The sequence below is a fragment of the Dioscorea cayenensis genome, chromosome 5, assembly GCF_009730915.1.
Source record: "Dioscorea cayenensis subsp. rotundata cultivar TDr96_F1 chromosome 5, TDr96_F1_v2_PseudoChromosome.rev07_lg8_w22 25.fasta, whole genome shotgun sequence".
NCBI lineage: Eukaryota > Viridiplantae > Streptophyta > Magnoliopsida > Dioscoreales > Dioscoreaceae > Dioscorea > Dioscorea cayenensis.
In genome coordinates this window covers 20739304-20761438 of record NC_052475.1, presented here as the reverse complement: position 1 = coordinate 20761438, position 22135 = coordinate 20739304, and the positions used below count along the sequence as shown (strand labels likewise).

General features: G+C 35.6%; 1 protein-coding gene across 2 annotated transcripts; it reads left to right on the top strand.

Moving 5' to 3' along the window:
• The first annotated feature begins 20506 nt into the window (after positions 1–20506).
• LOC120261893 (GATA transcription factor 21-like) lies at positions 20507–21725 on the top strand. Of its 2 annotated transcripts, none has more exons than XM_039269907.1 (3): positions 20507–20856; positions 20957–21199; positions 21352–21725. In XM_039269907.1, exons 1-3 carry the CDS (start codon positions 20677–20679, stop codon positions 21631–21633), a joined length of 705 nt encoding a protein of 234 aa, XP_039125841.1. In that variant the 5' UTR covers positions 20507–20676; the 3' UTR covers positions 21634–21725. The 2 variants fall into 2 exon arrangements, with proteins under 2 accessions (XP_039125841.1, XP_039125840.1); XM_039269906.1 differs by having other exon boundaries at positions 20508–20856; positions 21322–21725.
• The last annotated feature ends 410 nt before the right edge of the window (positions 21726–22135 follow it).

Below are 22135 nucleotides of genomic sequence, written 5' to 3'. Positions count from 1 at the left end.
AATATGCGAATAAAATATTGAGACATCAACTTCCTTTCACAATTGAAATGGTTTATCTATTTTATTAAAATAAATAAATAAATAAATAAATATGAAATATATATGTATATATTGTCTTCGTAAATATATGACAATATTTTATTCTAATTTAATTTTAATTAAATAATCAAAATTGTATGTTTGGTATTCATTTTTTTTTTCAGTTATCCATAATCATGTTTTGGTCAATTGAGTTATTTGGTATTTAAGTGATTTTATTTTATTGAAACCGTATTGTACCAAAATATTAGATTAGTAGGAGCATCTAATCAACGATACATTTGAATTATTTATATAAAAGTTCATGTGAGATACACAAATAACAATTTTTTACATTAGTGTATGCACTCAATCAAACAATGGAAAAAATGGACCATGTAACAAAAGAAATGCACTCAAGCCATTGCAATATTATCTTACTATCACATGGCATATATACAACAGCTTTAGTGCGAGTAGGCTAGAATTTTGTGCGTTTGATATAGTTGTTATGGTTAAATGTTGAAAAGCCCCAAGTGAGAATCATTGGGTAAGACCTTTCCTGAGAGGATGGAGGAAGATGTCGAGGAGGAATGGACCTTCCCGTTGCTTAATGACGAGGAGGAAAATGATGTTGATCATTTCTCGCCGTTGAGGGAGAGGTTGGGCACACGGCTGGTGTTCACCATCGAGGGAGAGGCTGTCTACAAACCAATTTTGCTTCCTTCTCGTAGGGAGCTTTGGGGATGCAAAGCCGTTAGGTCGGCATGCAATGGTTGTGGGGCTCGGAGAAGATTTGTGTACGAGATCCCCTCAGATGAGAAGGGGAAGCAACCATGACCAGAGAAAACAAGCGTGCAGATCAAGAGGGTAGTTGAGCCTTGCTCTCACCCCAATGAGGGAAGTAGATGTGTTCCGTCGGTGGTGAAGAGTGCTATCGGTGCCGAGGTAAAATGGCAACTCTTATACCTTTGCAAGGAGGAGGCAGCATGCAGAGGAAGGGTTGGACCCTTAGCAGAGACTCTGGCTGTGGTAGAACATAGCTTCCACGCAGCCACCCAAGATGGCTTCTCGGAGGTTCTTCTGGCGGTGGTTGAGCACAGCTCCCACAAAGGCGGTCAAGATGGATTTTCGGAGGTATTTCCGGCAGTGGTGGAGCTTGGCTCCCACGCCGGTGGTGGGGATGGGCAAGAGGGGAAAGATGTGTTGACGACTGCATGTCCTTCAATGGTTGAACTTTGCTCCCATACCGGAAGGCAGAGTGTTGTGTCGGAGAAGGTCTCTGCGGTGGTGGAGCCTGGCTCTCATGTTGGTGTTGATGCGGCGCAGGCACATCTACAACTAGTCATGCGTTGGACCGATGGTCAAGATGGCGCTCAGGTAGCGACTAATGGTCAGGGTGCGTCTTGGTCTGCTGAGCAAGCGTGATCAGCGCATGGATTGAAGCGCCGATCGCTTGGTTCAAGGGAGCGTGGTGTCGAACTTTAGTTGTCTTGGCTATTAACCTCGATATCTCCATCTGTAAGGTCAAGTGGCGCGCATTTTTTTGAGGGGTCAAATAAGGCGTCCGAGGTTTTTGAATTGGAAGTCTTGATCACGTGTTGGGAGGTTGTTGAAACATGGGAGGTAGAGATATGGGTGGCTCCTATAAATGGGCTTGTTGGGCTTCATTTTGGAGTGGTCATGTTACCAATTAGGGGAGATTTCTCTGATCAGACTAAAGACCCTCTTGTGGTATCACTGCTATGTGATGTGGGAAGCTTTGTGCGCCATGATGGCACTCTTGTTGCCAAAGTAAGTGAGAAGAGGCTTACGCTAAGTGATGGGCCAGATTTGCCCAATGGGTTGGGGATGGGCACCTCTATGTGTACCATCCTACGCAATTTGGATTATATAAGTCCTCACTTGGAGATGGTTAGTGGGACACTCACATTGGTAGAGCCCCCAGTGGTCTCTGTCGGAGGACCGATTGTGTTTGGGGAGGGGGAAAACCAAAATCAGGAAGAAGGCTAGTTTGTTATCTTGTTTCCACTCTACCCGGTGGGAGTTTCATGTCGCCGGTCTATCCTTCTTCTGTTTTTGTTGTTATTCCTAGTCTCTTTTCCACAGCTAGTGGATATTTTGTAACCGTATTTCTGTTTTAATAAATCTTGTGGTTTATCCACCTTTTCAAAAAAAAAAAAATAATAATAGTTGAAAAGCATATATCATAAGTTGATAGATTTTTAACATTTTCTTAGACATGTTGGACAACAATATAAAAGTAACTGTGAGTGAAGATGTAATTTTTATTTTTGTTTGTTTTTAAAGAAATAAATTAAGATGAAATCAAAATCTATGCCATAAATTTCTAACAAACAAACTGCTCAAAGTTAAAACAGAGGAATGTGATCATTTTTCGGATGTTTATAGAATATAATTATAGAGGCAAGTTAGGCTTCATAAACAGGCCATTGGTAGCCTAGTGATATTGTCATAACGCAGTGAAAGGTAAAATGCAAATCCGAGTCCTTGAGCAAAAATACTATAGCACAATATAGTGTGTTGAAGCAGTACTACTAGTCATCATTGTTCTCGGGCATAGGCATAGTTTATGGTATCGTTAAAATGGGTTTGGTAGGTTTTTTATGGGAGATGTTGTATTTTTCCCCTCTAGAATTGCATGACATGGGGATTTATTAGCTCGGTTAATGACATGATTTTCATCATCCCATGTGATGTCTAAATGGTTAATAAATTTTTAAGTGGTCAATAAGCCATCATAATTGGTGTACTATTATACTTATATGTCTCTTGATAACCCAACTACCTAGTTTATTCATTACAATCTGCTTATATAAGGGAGTTATATGCTGTCACTAGAGCTGTCAGCAGATTTTGACACTATCTCTTTGGCAACAAGTTTGTAATAAGAACTGATCAAGAGTCATTGAAACATCTTTGCCAACAGACAATTCAAACTCTTGAGCAACAGCGGTGGATACCAAAATTACTTGGGTATGACTTTAAGATCGAGTATAAGCCTGGCAAAGATAATGTAGTTGCGGATGCCTTATCCAAATGCTTCATTTTGCAATTATCTTCTTCCCAGTGCTCACTGATTGATCAGATACGTGAGTCACAGTTACAAGATCCAGATTGTAAGGCCATTATCATACAAATTCAGTCAATTGGTGCTAACACTAAAGACTTTTATTGGAAAAATAATTTATTGTGGAAACATGGGAAATTATTCATTCCTGATGATCAACAATTGAAACACATTTTGCTGGTAGAATTTCATTCTACTCCTATGGGAGGACATTCAGGTACACTGAGAACTTATTCTCGTTTAGCTCATCAATTGTTTTTGGAAAGGCATGCGTAAGGATGTTGGGGAATTTGTGAAGGCTTGCATGGTTTGTCAATGAGCCAAGTCTGATCACACTAATCCTAGCGGTCTCTTACAACCTCTCCCTATTCCTCAGCAAATTTGGGAAGATCTGGCAATTGACTTTATTACAGGGTTGCCAATATCAAAAGGATATTCTGTGATTTTTGTGATCATTGATAGGCTCTCTAAATTTGGCTATTTCATTCCCTTAAAAGCGGATTTTTTTTAGCAAAATAGTTGCAAAAGCCTTTGTCCAACATATTGTCAAATTACATGGGATTCCTAAAACTATTGTAAGTGACAGGGACAAGACATTCATCAGTCGGTTTTGGAAGCACTTGTTTCAAGCTATGGGCACGACCTTATCTATGTCATCCGCATACCATCCTCAAATGGATGGCCAAACCGAAGCTTTGAACAAATGCCTTGAATTATATCTTCATTGTTTTGTTTTAGAAAATCCAAAATCATGGGTGGAATTTTTGCCATGGGATCAATTTTGGTACAACACTTCCTACCATTGCAGTATTGAATTGACACCATTCCAGATTGTATATGGACGGGATCCTCCAGCATTAATCAACTACCACTCTAATGATAATGATCCTCCGGAAGTCTCTCTAATGTTACAGAGAAGAGACACAGTTTTATCTCAACTAAAACAAAATTTATTAAAGGCACAACAAAGGATGAAGAAAATACTGATAAGAGAAGATCGGAGATTTCATTTAAAGGGGGTGATTGGGTTTTTGTGAAGTTACAACCGTATCGTCAACATTCAGTGGTTACTGCGAAGAAATCAGAAATCAAGCATGAAGTATTTTGGTCTATTTCGGGTCATTCACAAAATTGGTGTTGTTGCTTATAAGTTACACCTGCCAGAGGGAGCAAAGATACACCCAGTCTTTCATGTTTCTCTTCTCAAAAGATGTGTGGGAGATCACACAACATAGCCATCTTCAATTCCTTTACCATTACTTACCATTGAACTTGGTCCAGTTCTTCAACCATTACCTATCTTGCAATCTCGCAGTGTGCTACACAATCGGTGTGGAGGTCCGCCAAGTGTTAGTACAATGGGAAGGCTATGCAGAGAAGGATTCTTCATGGGAGGATTGGGAATTATTGCAAAAAGATTTTCCTCATTTGGACCTTGAGGACAAGGTCACAGCAAAAATGGGTTAGGGGGGGGTATTGTTGTGACATAGAGGGAAAGAAGGGCGCCAAGGGATCTAATTTTAAATTATCAGCTCATGACCAAGGGGTTGGATGACATGTCAATGGGTATTTTAAAGGAGGACAGATGTGCTGCTGATCAGGTGGAGGAATTGCCAACAAGGCGCAAAAGTGGGCGAATGAGGAAAAAGAACTTTGCCACTTGAGGAGTTCGTTGTGGATGTCCAGCGTGGCAAATGAATTAATGGAAAGGGATGGCCATTGAGTGGGTTAGTTATGCACAGGTGGTAAGGGATATAAAAAGGGGAGAAGAGAAAACAGAGAGAGGCAAGTAAGAAGAGAAATTTAGCAAGGCATGCGTTCTGGTGAAGCTCCGGCGAACATCTCCGGTGAACTCGGGAGGAAGGCAACTTCCATCTATCGTACTGTCTTTTTCTGCGTATTGAGCTAGATCCATGGATCTATAAGCTATGTGGTTAATTGTTAATTGATTGCTTTTCATGTTGCTTTTTGAGCTTCTGATGTCCAACTAAAAGAGTCCTTTTTTAACAAGTGAGTCAAAGGATGTGCTATTATTGCATATGCCTTTATGAATCTCCTATAGTAACCACTGAGACCAAGAAATCCCCTCAATTACTTGACAGAAGATGGTGATGGCCACTGCAATATAGCTTCAACTTTAGATTTATCCATGTGAACACCCACTACTGATATTACATGACCCAAATATTCAATCTGAAGGAGACCAAAATAGCATTTAGAGTACTTGGAATACAGTTTATATTCCTCCAAAGTCATGAGAACTTTCTCCAAATGAATTAAATGACTTCCCAAATCTTTGATGTAAACCAAGATCTCATCAAAGAATATAAGCACATATTTGCACACAGCGAAGTTGAAAACACTGTTCATCAAAGCCTGAAAAGTCGTTGGAGCATTTGATAAACCAAAGGGCATCACCAGCCATTGAAAATGGCTATGGTGAGTTCTGAAGCAGTTTTATATCTGTCTTGCTGATGTACCAATAGCTGATGATAACCTAATCGGAGGTCTAACTTTGAAAAAATTTGAGCTCCACACAGCTCGTCTAGCAACTCATCAACTGTAGGGATAGGGAATGCATCTTTTATGGTGAGTGCATTTAAGACCTTGTAATCAGTACAAAAATGCCATGTACCATCTTTCTTTTTAACCAATAAAACTGGAGAGAAAAGGAACTGGTGCTTGGCTCAATTAAGCCTTCCTGAAGCATCTGTGAAACCATGGCTTTAAATTCAAATTTTTGGCTAAAAGGATAATGGTAAGGTCTAACTTTGACTGGGGGTCATCAGCCGGCAATGGTATGTGATTATCAAAAGCCCTTTGTGGAGGCAGTCCCACAGGCACAGAAAAAACAATTTGATATTTGCATAGCAATTGTTTCAATAATTCAGGCATATCAAGAGGAAGGTCTAACACATTATCCACCATGAGTTTAGAAGAGTTGGAAGGTACCTGAGAATGGGAAGTATGTGCCGGTTCCTGGACAGACAGACTGAAACATTCTGCAATAGATTTTGAAGTACATAATCTGTGCAGTTGATGTAAAGAGGCTGCCATTGGACTAATGTTTGGAATACCATTAAAAGTAATAAACTGTGTATTGTCAAAGAACTGGATTGATCTGGCTTTATAATCCACCATATGGGGCCCAATGTGGCTAACCATGCTGCCCCAAGTATAACCTCAGCTCCCTCAATTGGTAGTAGACACACAGGAATTTTCAGCACATGATTCTAAATCTTCAAAGGTAACTCTTCAATAAACCCTTCCACCTGCAAAGAGTTTCCATCACCCACCAAAACTTTAAAGGGAATAGTTAGCTGGACATCTAATTTTAAGAACTTGGCAATCCTGGGCTGTATAAAACTATCATCACTGCCCCATCTAATAGCACAGTAATTATACAACCATTAATACTTCCATTAAACCTTAGTGTTCCTGAGACTAGAGCACTATTCATCATATTTAAAGAATGCTTAGGAGTGTCATCTACGCCATCAGGTGGAGGTTCAATCTCCATCAAATGAGCATTGTCCCCATGATCTTCAACTGAATTGTTCTCTTCCCATTGTAATAATAACATTCTCTTGTTTTGGCATCTATGAGTAGATGTATATTTTTCATCACAATTAAAACATAGGCCTTTAGCTTTACACACTTGCATTTCATTAAATGACATCTTCTTGAATGAAGAAGAAGCATTAGAAGATCTAGGAATAGATGTAGTACCTGCCACATGAGGGATAGTATTAGCCAATCCTTTGGGAGGAATACCAACTATAGCAGTGGACTTGTGATTGTTCACAATTGCATGTATATCTGGAGGAAAAGAATTCTTTCCAACACCAGTCTTCACAGTTGGAAAATACTTCTCTTCATATAATTTGGCCAAGGTAAAAGCAGTAGTGACGGAATCTAGCTTCCAGGGAATCACATCCCGCTGAATCTCCTTCTTCAAGCCACTAATAAAGCAAGATAAAAGAGCTGAAGATGAAAGATCATCCACCCTGTTAGCCAATGATGTAAAAAGAGAATAATAGCTAAAAACTGACTCCTCTTGAGTGAGTTTAAACAAGGCATAGCTTGGATCTTCATAAGCTGATGGTCCTTACACAGCCTCCATGGATCACATCAATTGAGACCAAGTAGAAATAATTCCCCTCTTATGCAAGCCCTGAAACTAAAGAATCACTGACCTGTCCAGATAGATAGCTGCAATCTTCAATCGATAAGCATCATTGATCTCATAGAAATCAAAAAACTGCTCAGCTTGGAAGATCCATTGAAGAACATCAGTACTACTGAATCGAGGAAAATCCAATCAAATAAAGCGCGATGATAAAAAAGAATGAGAAGCATGATCACTAGGTAGTTGGATCGTTGGAGATACAGGTAACTCAACCTACTGTGGATCACTCTGTATGTGATGAGATTCCAAGCTTTGAGATAGACGAGAAACCGATTGTTCCAGCAGCTTAACGTGCTCATCGCGCTGGTCCATAGATGCTAACAGCCTTTCTTCTTATTGTTCCATAACAGCAATCAAGGTATCCATCTTCGCGGCCAGATCCTTCAAACGAGTATTCTCAGCCATGATCTAGGTGAATTGAATCACCAGTAATCAATGAAAAGCACCAAATATGTAATGAATAAATAGATTCCTCAACAGAAAAATTATAATAAGAGATCAACTCTTCAACTAGAATTCCAATCCATGAACAAATCTCTACTGAAATCATTTTTGGATGTTTATAGAATATAATTATAGAGGCAAGTTAGGCTTCATAAACAGGCCATTGGTAACCTAGTGACATTGTCATAATGCAGTGAAAGGTAAAGTGCAAGGGCGAATCCTTGAGAAAAAATACTATAGCACAATATAGTGTATTGAAGCAGTAGTATTGGTCATCATTGTTCTTGGGCATAGGCATAGTTTATGGTATTGTTTAAATGGGTTTGGTAGGTCTTTTATGGGAGGTGTTGTATTTTTCCCCTCTAGAATTGTATGACATGGGGATTTATTAGCTCGGTTAATGACAGGACTTTCATCATCCCATGTGATATCTAAATGGGTTAATAAATTTTTAAGTGGTCAATAAGCCATCATAATTGGTGTATATACTATTATACTTATATATCTCTTGATAATCCTTTAATGCGGTAGCGCTTATTGTTATAGTAAATTATTTGAGAAGATTAATAAAAAAATAACAACACCATATACACCCACATGGTTAGGATCATTTAGGATAACTAGATTCATGCATTTTATGTTCAATCATGTAGCAAAATGAATTGTCAAGAGAAATCTTTGCTTATTAAAAAAAACAATTTCTAATATTTTTGCACACTTTTAGTTACAAATTAAATAAATAGTATGATCAATTACAATTTTATTTGCGCTGACTAGACCTTAAGTCAATTTATAATATGTAGTATGGAAATAACTGCATCACCAACTCGTTATACAAATATCTCATTTATATAAAATCTCCAAACTATGACTTGAAATCTAAGAGATATTTCTAAATGTAAACCATAAACTCATAAAATCAAGGCCAACAAATCAAAAGGAGACACACTCATGGCACTTTTTTTTTGTGGGGAAGAGGAGCGGGGCAAACCCATTAGAGACCCCAGGGACGTACACAAGTCTCAGTGAAACAAGTGGAGACGGGGCCGCGCTCACGTGGGCGCAGGAACCATTCGTACATAACTACTATTCATAACTCCCAGAAATGTGCCTCAGTCGAGAATCGAACTCTCACTACTCGGTGAGAGCTCTATCGGCGACCCATGTACCAATAGACCCGAAGGTCGTTGGCACTCATGACACTTTTTGGCAAGGGAGTTAAGAGAATCCGGAGTGTTGTGGTGCCATTCTTATGAAGTCGAAGGGACTCAAGTCATGGGAAGTGGGGACAGATGAGAAAATAGCAGGCTTCCTACTCTTAGTATCTCTAGTCTAAGTCCATGTATTTATGTACCTCATAGATTAAAACTAAATTATTGTTATTTTATCCATTTATCTCTTATTTATATTTGTTCTTAATTGTAGGTTCTCACGACAAAATTTAGGATAATTAGCATTAGGAGTTTACCCCTAATGAAAGTCATAAATACACAAGCACTTGAATAGAGTATATTTTTAAGAAACAAGTACTTGTTGAAGACAAGATTTGATTAAATTTTTAAGAAACCGGAGCCATATTTTCATAAAGTATTCCAACTTTGTCTATGGTATGCCAAGGAGCACTATAGGAAGCCCAAAAAATTATAAAAATAAAAGGATGAAAAGTTATTTCAAAAAACAAACTTGATTTACTTGGGCAATAGGAGCCTGGACAATTCACTGAGTGTAGCCAATTCAAAGCAGGTTGAAGTAGGTTCTACTGAATTGATTGCATAAACGGTCTAATTAGATATTAAAATTAATTTAAAGATTAGGTTATTGAGTCTGCCAATCGGACTATTGGACCAATCCAAGTTTAATAAATATGACTCTAGCTACATATATTGAACTTTTTGAAAATTATGATTTTCTATTTGTAAAACAGTAAAAGAATGGTCAGAAAGTTAATTGATATGAAACAATAAATAAAAATACAATAAATTTTGGTGAATAAACACCCAAATTTCATGTTTCTTTTACATGATTTTTTTTTTAAAAAAAAAAGCCTTAGTTTGAAGTGATATATTAACATAATTATTATTGTATGAAGGGATTAAGATGAGATATAGCATAACAAATGTGAATTTATAAGTCAACGATCTTTTGGTTCATAATTATTAGACCTATGTGTAAAATGCTAGTGTTTTGCTAAAGAAACTCATTTGAATTACGGCTCATCCAAAATAAATGGATAGATGTGCAGAAAGATTAATTACATATAATTGTATATTAATGTTTTTGATATGATTTATAAATATTTAATAGAAATAAATAAAAATAAAAAAAGTGAAACTATGAGCTTTTTAACAGTCAATCATAGAGCATGTCCAACAAAATATAGCTTTCGTAAGTGTGTCTGGTTTAGGTCGTGGGTGTGCACTAGAAAACACTGCTAGCTTTGCAACGTGGTCCATTCCTTTTCCTCTAGCTCTCTCTAGATCATGCCCACCCGTACACTCTTGTACCTATCCATTCTTGTAACCTAATTACAAAGTATTTTATAATTTTTTTTCTTATATTTAATTAGTTGATTAAACTTCATAAAAACATATTTATATGCAACAATAAAGAAGCAATAATTTCATTGACCAAAACATAACAATATCATAAACACTCAATAAAATAGAAAATTAGAATCAAGCTAGCAAAACATAATTTCAAAACACAGTTTAACTCCTTCATATTGACTTGGAGTATACACTTCAAAAAATTATTAGTGAAAAATATCTATGATTGCTTAATATTGCAATCTTACTCAACACACACACACTTATTTAAAATCTTGAAATCATATATATATGTACATATAGCTTTTAATGTTGTTTTCTATCTTGTTAAAAAAATTATAATAAATTTATTTTTAGAATATATTTATTTATATGATTATAATAGTTTGAAAAGCAAAACGTTTATAATCTATTTCTGTAATTCAAAGTTTTATATAGCTATATATGTATAGCACATAAAAATTGAAGAATCTAACAATAAAAGTAACAAAATATTGAAATCAATTTAAAAATATTTTACGTTGATTTAAAAAAATATTTTGTTAAAAAACTTAATAAAGTATGACATTAATTTACACAGACAATCTGTATTACATAAATAATTTGCAAAAAGATAGATATATACCTTCAATCATATTAATTTGAATTAAATAGAACATTAGATGGTTAATCTCTATTTTAAAGACCATGAAAGAGTAATAACGATATTTGACGGTACTTCTAATTTATCTTCAATAGGTAAAAAATTTATAAAAAATTAGAACCGATGGTGTTGGCCGTTATATAATTATTTTTATTAAAAAAATTAACTTCATTTTAAATTGGATCAATATTTACAATACTGATTGTGATTAATACAAGTTTTAATAATAATGTTCATGCATAGACTGTAACAATTTAAAGTTTAAATATATACCAATCCTGTTTGTAATTAATAAAAATAAAAACAAGATTTAAATTAACACCCTCCTCGTGACCTTTGATTGATATATCATTTCTTGATAAGTTTGACTTATTAAGTACTTCTCCCAAGCAGCAATGTATCATATGAACATGTGTCAAGAGATCACAAGAGACATGAACATGAACATGCACGTGAATGAGAACTCTGACTGTTTGATAAAAGAAACATGACCAAGAAACAGTAAAATCATAGTCATTAATGCCTCAGTTTTGGCTGTGCCCTTGAGCACCAGCATGCCTCTTTTTCTTCTTTGGCATTTCTCTTTAGAAGTATGTGACCCTTTAAGTTCTAGGGCCATTGGCACGTCTCTCTCTCTCTCTCTCTTTCTCTCTTTAATAAAAATAAAAACAAATTAAGGCCTCATCATCTTTTGTCTCTCTATCTTTAATAAAAATAAGAACAAAGGCCGCATCATCTTTTGCTGTTGTTTTGAATCTGGAAAGTAAATGCAGAAAAAAGATAATTAACTGTTCTTGGAGTCAAGTCCTTGTCTCTATATCCCTTCTTCTTGCTCATAGTTTCAAAGTTCCTTCAGTGTCAAAAGTTAACAAGTAGAAAGATAGAGTAGCGCTGTTGTTGTAGCTAATTAAATTGTTGCCGAAATGGGAAAACTTAACATTCATTTAATCATTTGCATGCATGGTTGGTGTTTGGGAATTTTGTCTTGTAATGTTGGATCTTGGATCTCGTAATGTTATATATGTGCCTTTAATAATACTATATATATATATATATATATTGGTTTTTTTCTGGTGCATATATATATTATCTGTGAAATCTTTTGATTGTGCATGAAATTCATTGACTATTTGTTAATTAGTCACATATATCTCTTTGAAATCTTCAATGTTATTATAATTAACTCCTTAATGTCAGTTGAATCCTTTTGATCTCAGTGACTTTAACCCAAATTGTAAAATGATCATGTCTCTTAAAGCAAGATTAAGAATAGAATGAGTTATTCTCAAATGAAGAGAGAGGGGGCCGGGAAAGAGAAGCAAAGCCAGAATATAAAGAGTATATATCCATGGCAAAAAAGTTTAGATGGCCCAGTGGAAATTATTAGCATATATTATTATTATTATTATATTGGTATATAAGGATATTTTTTTAGTCTATTTACTTTTCTTGTAAAACCTAGTTGTAAACCTAGCTATATAAAAAACCCCTTATGTCTATTCTTTTTTCTTAGAAAGGCTAATATGAAATCCCTAGCCTCCGTTTCTCTGTCTTCATGCCTCCGTCTCTCTATGTCTTCATGTTATCAGAGACAGGCTAACGGATTCTTCTCTTTGCTTGATTGAAGAAATTTTCTCTCTGATTTGTCTTTGCTCACGTTCGTTTGACTGGATCCTGTCAATTCAGGGTTTTTTTTTCGATTTCGGTTGATTTGGGGATTTCATACTGTGTCTTTTTTGTCATGGCTATTAGTAAAGATGATTCGCTTCAGTCGATTAGTGTTCGGTTGGATAGTAAAAACTACACATATTGGAGTTATGTTATGAAGAATTTTTTGAGTGAAAAATCTATGTGGAGCTATGTTACAGGTGTGCGGGTTAAACCTACAGATGATAAGGCAACCGATTATGTGTCCTTGGTTGACAAATGGGAGGCTGATAATTCGAAGATTATCACGTGGATCAGTTGGCTCTCACTGAGTCTATAACGCTGCGAGGATTTGACTCGTATATTGCTCGCTGAGAAGAACAGTGTCTGGTACAGTTTTCTGATGGCCCTTTGGAATGATTTCGAAGGATTGCGTGGGATAATTCTACATCATTCTCCTCTTCCATCTGTTGATTCAGTGGTTAATAAACTGCTAGTAGAGGAAATTCGGCTCAAGTCTAAGTCAGATAAGGGGTTTGTCACACCTATGACTCCATCTGTCTTTGCTGGCCCACAACAATCTCCACCTGGCAACCAAAACAGATCAGCTACTAAAGTCTCTCAAGATGAATATGTTTTCTGCAAGCAGAAGGGTCATTGGAAGGCTCAGTGTCCAAAACTGCTGAGTAAATGCAAACGTCAACAACAACAACAACAACAATGACCACCACAACAACAACGCCGGTCGCAGATTGCTCCATGGATGCATCGTCCACCTCTGTCCAACAATGCAGTTGCTGCCCCCTCTTTGGATCCCTATATGTTTGAGCAGTTTCAGCAATTCCTTGCTTCTCAGCCTCATGCCATGTCGGCCTCCTCACAAAAAGGTTTGTCTTTATGTGGTACCTCATGTACATCCTCTTCCTTATGGATCTTGGATTCATGAATCTTGGATTCAAGAGCTTCTTATCATATGTCTCATGATATTGATTCCTTTGTGTCTGTTAATTCTGCCCCATCTTTGTCTGTCATGACTGCCGATGATACCTCAATGCCATTGGCAGGCGTTGGTTCTGTCCGCACATCCCGTTTATCTCTCTCAGATGTATACCATATTTCTAGTCTAACTTTAAATTTTGCATATGTTGGTCAATTATGTGATTCTGGTCTCTCAATTCTTTTCACTTCTACCAATTGTTGTGTTCATGACCCGCGCTCTCAGAGGGTGATTGAGGCAAGCCATAGGGATGATGGACTCTATGTATTGGATGAGCTCAAAGTATCAGATGTTGCTGCCTCCAATGTGGATTTGTCGTCTTTTCGTTTGAGTCGTTTGCCCTCTGATTTTTATCTTTGGCATTCTCGTTTGGGTCATGTTTTTGTGTCTCATTTAAAGTTTTTAGCTTCTACTAGAGCTTTAGGTCATTTGGACAGTCATGATATTTCTGATTGTAGTGGTTGTAAATTGGCTAAATTTTCAGCCTTGCCTTTTTATCAAAGTATTTCTCTTTCCCTTGCACCGTTTGATCTTGTGGATTCTGATGTATGGGGACCCTCTCCGGTACTCACCAAAGGGGGTTCTAGATATTATGTTTCGTTTATTGATGATTTCACTCATTATACTTGGGTTTATCTTATGAAACATAAGTCTAATTTTCTTACCATATTCAGTAACATTCGAGCCCTTGTGAAGACCCAACACTCATTTGTCATTAAGTGCTTTCGGTGTGATTTGGGGGGGTGAATACACTTCTAATGAATTTTCTCAATTACTTGCTTGTGATGGGACTATCCACCAAACCTCGTGTACAGACACTCCTTAACAAAACAGTGTTACCGAAAAGAAACATCGCCATCTGGTCGAAACAACTTGTTCTCTTGTTGTCAGCCGAGGTTCCTAGTGCGTTTTCGGGTGAAGCGGCCCTTACCGCTGCTCATGTGATCAACAGAATTCCAATCTCTTATAATTCAGGTTTGTCTCCTTTTGAGAAGTTGTATGGTCATTTCACCTGATTAATCCTCGTTGTGCATCTTTGGTTGTACTTGTTTTGTTCTACGACCTCATGTTGAACGTAGTAAATTGTCTCCTCGGTCTGCTTTGTGTGTCTTTTTGGGTTATGGTGTTGGTCAAAAGGGATATCGTTGTTTTGATCCAGTTAGTCAAAAATTGTATGTCTTGCGTCATGTTGTGTTTTTAGAGCATATACCCTTTCTTTTCTGTTCGTGCTAGTTTACATCATATGACATAATCAGATCTTGTTCGTATTGATCCCTTCGATACCGACCCCACTGAAGCTCTGTCGATACTTTGGTTCATGAGACATCCACCTCTCATATCCATGCTCCTACGACCACCAAGTTGCCGGATGAGATTACGGTTAATCCTCCTCTACATCAGTCCACTTGTCTCCGTAAGTCCAATAAACTACCTGACTTTGAGTATTCATCCTATTCTGCCTCCTTTGCTTCTTTTGTTGCATCTGTTCATCGTCTTTTGAGCCTTTATCCTACAAAGAGGCAGTTTGTGATCCTCTTTGGCAGACTGCTGTGGCTGAGGAACTTACGGCTCTACACCAGACTCATACATGGGATTTAGTTCCGCTACAGCCCAGAAAACATGCCATTGGTTTTCGTTGGGTGTACAAGATTAAAACCAAATCAGACGGATCCATTGAATGGTACAAGGCCCAACTTGTTGCTAAAGGCTACTCCCAAGAGTATGGCATGGACTATGAAGAAACTTTTGCTCCTGTTGCCAAAATGGCGACTGTTCGTACTCTGATTGCTGTTACTTCCATTTGCCGATGGAGAATATATCAGATGGATGCCAAGAATGCTTTCTTGAATGTCGATCTTCATAAAGAAGTTTATACGACGCCTCCTCCTTGTGTTGCACATCAGTCAGGTGAAGTTTGCAAGTTTCATAAAGCTCTTTATGGTCTCAAACAAGCACCACGTGCCTGGTTTGAGAAGTTTTCCACTGTGATCACTTCACTTGGCTTTCATCTTAGTCACCATGATTCGGTGTTATTTGTCAAGTGTACAATGGCAAGTCGTATTCTATTATCCTTGTATGTTGGTGACATAATTATTACTGGTGATGATTGTGATGGAATTAACTCTTTTTGAAGTCTGAATTAACACGTTGCTTTGCCATGAAAGACTTGGGTATACTACATTATTTTTGGGGAATTGAGGTTGCCTATTCCTCGAAAGGCTATCTATTATCTCAATCAAAGTATATAGCTGATCTATTTGAGCGTGCTTGACTCACTGATAGCCGGACCTTTGATACTCCCCCTGAAACTAATGCTAGATACTCTCTGTCGAGATGGTACTCCTTTGGCAGATTCCAGTCTTTATCGTACTATTGTTGTCAGCTTGGTTTATCTTACTGTGACTCGCCCTGACATTGCACATGCTATTCAAGTGGTTAATTAGTTTGTCACTGCCCCTACTACAGTTCATTGGGCTATCGTGCTTCGTATTCTCAGGTATCTTTGGGGCACTCAATTTCAGAGCCTCTTGTTTTCTTCTACGTCATCGTTAGAGCTGCATGCTTACTTTGATGCTGATTGGGCTGGTGATCCTACGGATCGCAAGTCGACTACTGGATTTTGTATTTTTCTCGGTGACTCACTTATTTAGTGGAGGAGCAAGAAACAAGATGTCATCTCTTGATCTTCTACATAAGTTGAGTATCGTGCCATGGCCTCGACTACCTATGAAATTGTTTGGCTACATTGGTTGCTTGCTGAGATGGGTATCTCTCTTTATTACCCTACTCCACTACATTGTGATAATCAGAGTGCTATTTAGATTACACGTAATTCAGTTTTTCATGAGCGCACCAAGCATATCGAGATTGATTGTCATATCACTCGCCATCATCTCTAGATTGGCACCATCACATTGCCATTTATTCCATCTTCTCTCCAAATTGCTGATATTTTTACAAAAGCACACTCGGCTTCGCTCTTCCGTTTCTTATCTGACAAACTCTCGATGCTTATCGTTGTCGCATCATGAGTTTGAGGGGGGATATTTGCATATATTATTATGTTATTATATAAAAATATATTAGCATATATTATTATTATGTTGGTATATAAGGATATTTTAGTCTATTTATTTTTTTTGTAAAACCTAGTTGTAAACCTAGCTATATAAAAAACCCTTTTTGTGTATTCCTTTTTCTTAGAAAGGCTAATATGAAATCCCCAGCCTCTATTTCTCTGTCTTCATGCCTCCGTCTCTCTATGTCTTCAGAAATCACCATGAGTGATAGGTTAGTGGTGTAAGGTTAAATCCTTGTGCTATAATACTGTGTAGTACTGTGCAAACATAATGCAGATATATTATAAAAATATTGTATTAGTATTGTTCATATACTGTTCACATGGTTCTTTGTTAAAGGAGTCTTATTTTCCGCCCTTCTAGGGTTGCAAGAAAGGGAGAATTTACTATTGTGGAGTTGTGGTTATTGATATATCATCTAGGGTATATGTGGCAGGCCTTAATTATTCTGGGTGTTAGTTTGTCCCGTATGGTTAATCTCTATTGGTTGTTAAATCACCAGTAATTAGTGCACTACTGTATCTTCTTTATCCTTTGACGCCCCCTTGTGAGACAGCGCTCATTCCTTTCGTCTAAAAAAAAATTAGATAGGTCTTTTATATTTTTTTTAAAAAAAACAAAAGAGTAGAAAGAAGTCAAATGAGTACGCAAAGGATATTTTAAAATTAATGTCAATTTTTTAATTAAAAATATATTTTTGAAGTACATCTGCTAATTATGTTAGAAAAATATTTTAATAGTAATTTTTATTTTTTTTATTTTTTTTATTTTTTTTACCACAGTGAGCTAAAACAACTTTCGTTTAAAAAAAAAAAGATAGAAGGTCTTTTATATTTTTTAAAAAAACAAAAGTGCAAAAAGAAGCCAAATGAGAACGGAAAGAAAAGTTTAAAATTAATGTCAATTTTTTAATTAAAAAGATATTTTTGAAGTACAACTAGCTAATTGTGTTAGAAAAATATTTTAATAGTAATTTTTATTTTTTTTTTTTTTATGTAATTTTTTTTTACCGCAGTGAGCTAAAACAAATTATGTATATATATATTTGAGTTCTCTGTAAAACCGAAAAGTTTCGTAGAGGTATACATTTAAAAATCTTGGTGGAGCTCATCAGGAATTCTCAGCTTCTACCAAACTCTGTATTTAGTTCATCTTTCACTGAATTCGAATGAGTTAAAGCAAAAAAGAAAAAGTTATTTGTGGGTAACTTATTAATATTAGTTAAAAACCTAATATTCATGCATGACATGGTTGGTGTCCAAGAAGAGTTTCGGTGGCATTTTGGAATGTTACGTGTGAATGGTCAAAATAAATTTGGTAGAATAACCTAACTTGATTGGTGACTAAATGCATCTCAAATTATGTGAAGTTTAATTTTTAATTTTAATTCTTATTTTTCTTATCGAAAAGAAAAGAAAAGAAAAACTCAATCATGCATCATATCCTTACAACCAATGGCCTGTTGGAATTTTTAAAGAAAAGAAGAAATATAAAATAATAATAATAATAATAATAATAATAAAGTTTTTATTATCTAAATGCTTTATATAAATATCAAAACATAACTAGTTATATAGACTAAAATAAACTGATAAGACTCCACAATTTACTAAACTATAAATAACAAACAAAGTTATTATTTAACAACTTCGAATTATTCTCCAACACACTCCCTCAATTCAAAGTTGCAACTCATTAAAAATAAAAAAATAATAAAAAAAATATAGAAACTTCAAACATGGAGCACTTCTCTCCATACTTCTAATATTCGTGAAGCACTTCTCTTCACTATATGATGCACTTCTCACCAACTTGCAATTATTAGAACATATATCTTTAAAAACTTCTTGGTGCACTTCTCACCAATTAATTCAGAAAAATAATTTCTGCTTCATCCACTTCTACATAAATTTGCAAGCAATTTTTTTTTAGATGCCCAAACTTTTGCATTTGAAATATTGAGGTTTCTCCTTTTGACCAAAATTTATCTTGATCATCCACATGTCCATCTATCATCCACAGGTCCTCTCAGATCTATAAAGCTCAAATATCAAAACATCACTCGTTATATAAGCTAAAACAAACTGACTCCACAATTTATTAAACTAAATAACAAACAAAGATATCATCTAACAACTTTAAATTATTCTCCAACATGGCCATCCCATGCATGACCAGTTCATCAGGGACATATACATTGCATTTGCAGCTTTAAAGGGACAAAAGTTTTAAATAATATGCTCTCACAAGAACATTTGCAAGGCTTATTAGTTACTTTCTCCGTTTTTTTTTAATCAAATTTTGGAGCTTTTCTTTGTTTTTTTACTTGTTCATTTAAAAATTTTATGTAATATTAAATATTGTTTTTCTAAATTTACATGTATATTTACAACTTTCAATAAATTATATTTAACTATAAATTTTTAAAATATATTTTAAATAAAGGTAATATTGAAAAGTTAATATAATTTTTATAAATTTTTTGTTACCTACTAACTTCAACCAATTTTTTTCTTAATCGGCATAAATTGAGTAAAATTGACTAATAAAAAGGAATTGAGGGAGCATTAGCTTACTTGCAACTTACGAATATTACAATCCTTTTCTTTAATTACTTTTAATTCAGGGATGAGTGTAGTGCACTTTATTACACATGATAAATATTTCACTTATTTATATACATATTTTGGTGTGCTTATCTTTATTTTGATATTTAAGTGGAATATATTTTGTATATTAATGATATATATATTTTTAAAAAAATGAACAAACTACTTTCGGTTAAAATAAAGATATAGAAACAGATAGACGCAAGAAGATAGTGAAAATTACAAAAAAAAATAAAATAAAATAAAATAAAAATAAAAAAATAAAGTAGGAAAACGGTTCCACTAAAGAGTGGAAAATACTTAAAAACATCTAGCTAGGACATTAATACATTGGGGAGAGAAGAACTACAGTGCAGACCAAAAGAGCCTCAAAGTCAAAGGTCTAGTCAGTGTTTGGTTACTCCAAGATCAGTTACAATGTAGGTTGTGTTATAATATCATTTGTTTATGTAAATATATTGTTTTTTCCTCTCTATGTTCCTAGAGTGATAGCGCCAATTTTTTTTTTTATCAAACATGTTTTTTATTTTATTATTATTATCATTTTTTTTTACAAAGTGGACAAGGCATTGTAAGAAGCATGAGTCTGTCATGAATATATTACGCGCTCTCAACATATACATGGAGGACCGACATTGTCCATGCACAAAAAACCCTATTCATTATGCATTGGAGGGATCTCTGACCCCTCATATAGAAAAAGAGAAAATTAATCTAGTGGGCTCGATTTTATGGTTCCTACTTCCTACTACACAACCAAGGCATGCCTCATTCTTAACCATGGATTTATAAATTTTAATTTTATTTATTTATTATATAATACATGGATTGGGTGATAATTACACTTAAAGATGACTATCTTTTGTTTTAAAAATCACTAAATTGAAACAATTTAACCGGTGAGGATGAGTCGCATCTTAGTTCCATCGTAATTACCAAGAAACGGTGTCCATGGAATTATTAAACTGTAAATGAATGCCTTAACCATGGGCTAACTCAATATTAACCATAATTTTTTTAATTTTAGTTTCACATAAAACTTTCTCTGATCACTTTTCATGCATTTATCCCGTAAATAGAGGATATCTAACAATTGCTTCTAACCAAATCCTTGTTCTACATTTCTATTATTATTATTATTATATTATTATGGTGGTGATGATGATGATGTTAGATAGCCCTTTCTAGTAACAAGGAACTCTCAAATCTAAACATCCTCTTTTGTTGTTCACCTTTTGCTTCATAAAAGAGACCAATTGGTACATGGCTCTCCAAACAACACATGTTCTCTCCCTCTCCAATTGGTCATTGATTCCATTCACAACACACTGTCTCTCTGTCTCTTTCTCTCTCTCATCTATTTTTCCTTGTGTTCTCCATCTCCATTGTTCTTTGCCCTCCAACTATTTCTCATGACTACTCCTATCTCTCCTACAAAGCTAAATCAAGATAACCAAAGTGATCATCATCTCTTCAACCCAAGGACCACTTCATTCCCATGCACCATCTTCTTCAAAACCTTACAAGATCAAGCAGCAAGTGGTAGTGATCATACCAACCCTGATCATCAGCATGATCATCACCAACAAAAGGTAAGGGTTATAAAGATATATATCTCCACAACTGTGTGTGTGTGTGTGTGTGTGTGTGTGTGTGATAGAAATTAGGAAATATAACATGAAATCTTTGCAGAAGAAAGATGACCTACAAACACATCAAAACAATACATGTGATGATCAGTGTTCAAGAGATCATGAAGAGGATACAAATAAATCAACAAAGTGGATGTCTTCAACGATGAGATTAATGAGGAAAATGACTAATCAAGAGAGTATCCGCAATTCTCCCTCTGGTTGTAACACTTTCATCAGAGTTTGCTCAGATTGTAACACTACAAAGACTCCTTTGTGGAGAAGCGGTCCTCAAGGTCCTAAGGTCTCTTAATTCTTCTCCCTCTATATATATATATATATATATATCCTAAGAACTCATTTATAAGGACTCTATCTTTTGATGAAGCTTTGTATATATATATATATATATATTTCATGGTGCAGTCCTTATGCAATGCATGTGGAATACGGCAGCGAAAGGCGAGAAGAGCAATGGCAGCGGCGGCGGTGGCTGGAGACACCGGAATTATCCCGACCGACACTTTGAAGAAGGTGAAGAAACAAAAGGGATCAAATGTTGATCAAAGTATGCCATTCAAGAAAAGGTGCAAAATTTTAAGCTCTCAAGAGAATGATAAGAAGAAGCATTGGTTTGAGTTGAGTAAGAGCTTATCTTTGTATTCAGTTCTCCCTCCAGATGAAAGGGATGCAGCTATACTGTTAATGGCTCTCTCTTATGGCCTTATTTGTGGTTGATTTTGAGGTATTTTTGGGTGTGATTCATGAGATGTTGTGTTTGAGAAATGTGTGAGAAGAATAAGATGAGAAATTGAAGTCTTGTTTTATCATGCTGTGAATTGTTCATTAATTTCTCCTTTTTGCTTTTTGGTATGCTTTTCATTACTGTTCCCAATTATAACCTAAATATTCTAAGCATTATACAATATGAAGGGAAGATTAGAGTTATGAAATCAAAATTGAGATAATGTTTTTTTGTTTTTTTGACATCTAATTGGTAGATTATTTTTAAAAGAATAAGGTATAAAAGATACATAAACTTTAACTTAAATCAGATTAAAATGATATAAAAAAAAAGTCATGCATGCAAGGACTCTCAGGCGTCCTATAATTGGGAAATGGAAGTCTTGTACCAACCAAACTCCTCTCAAGAGAGAGAGATTATTTTTTAGCCCCTTGTGACAAAGAGTGTATATTATAAGGTATTAGTCTCTCAAATAGATGTGAAATGGGTTGGCAC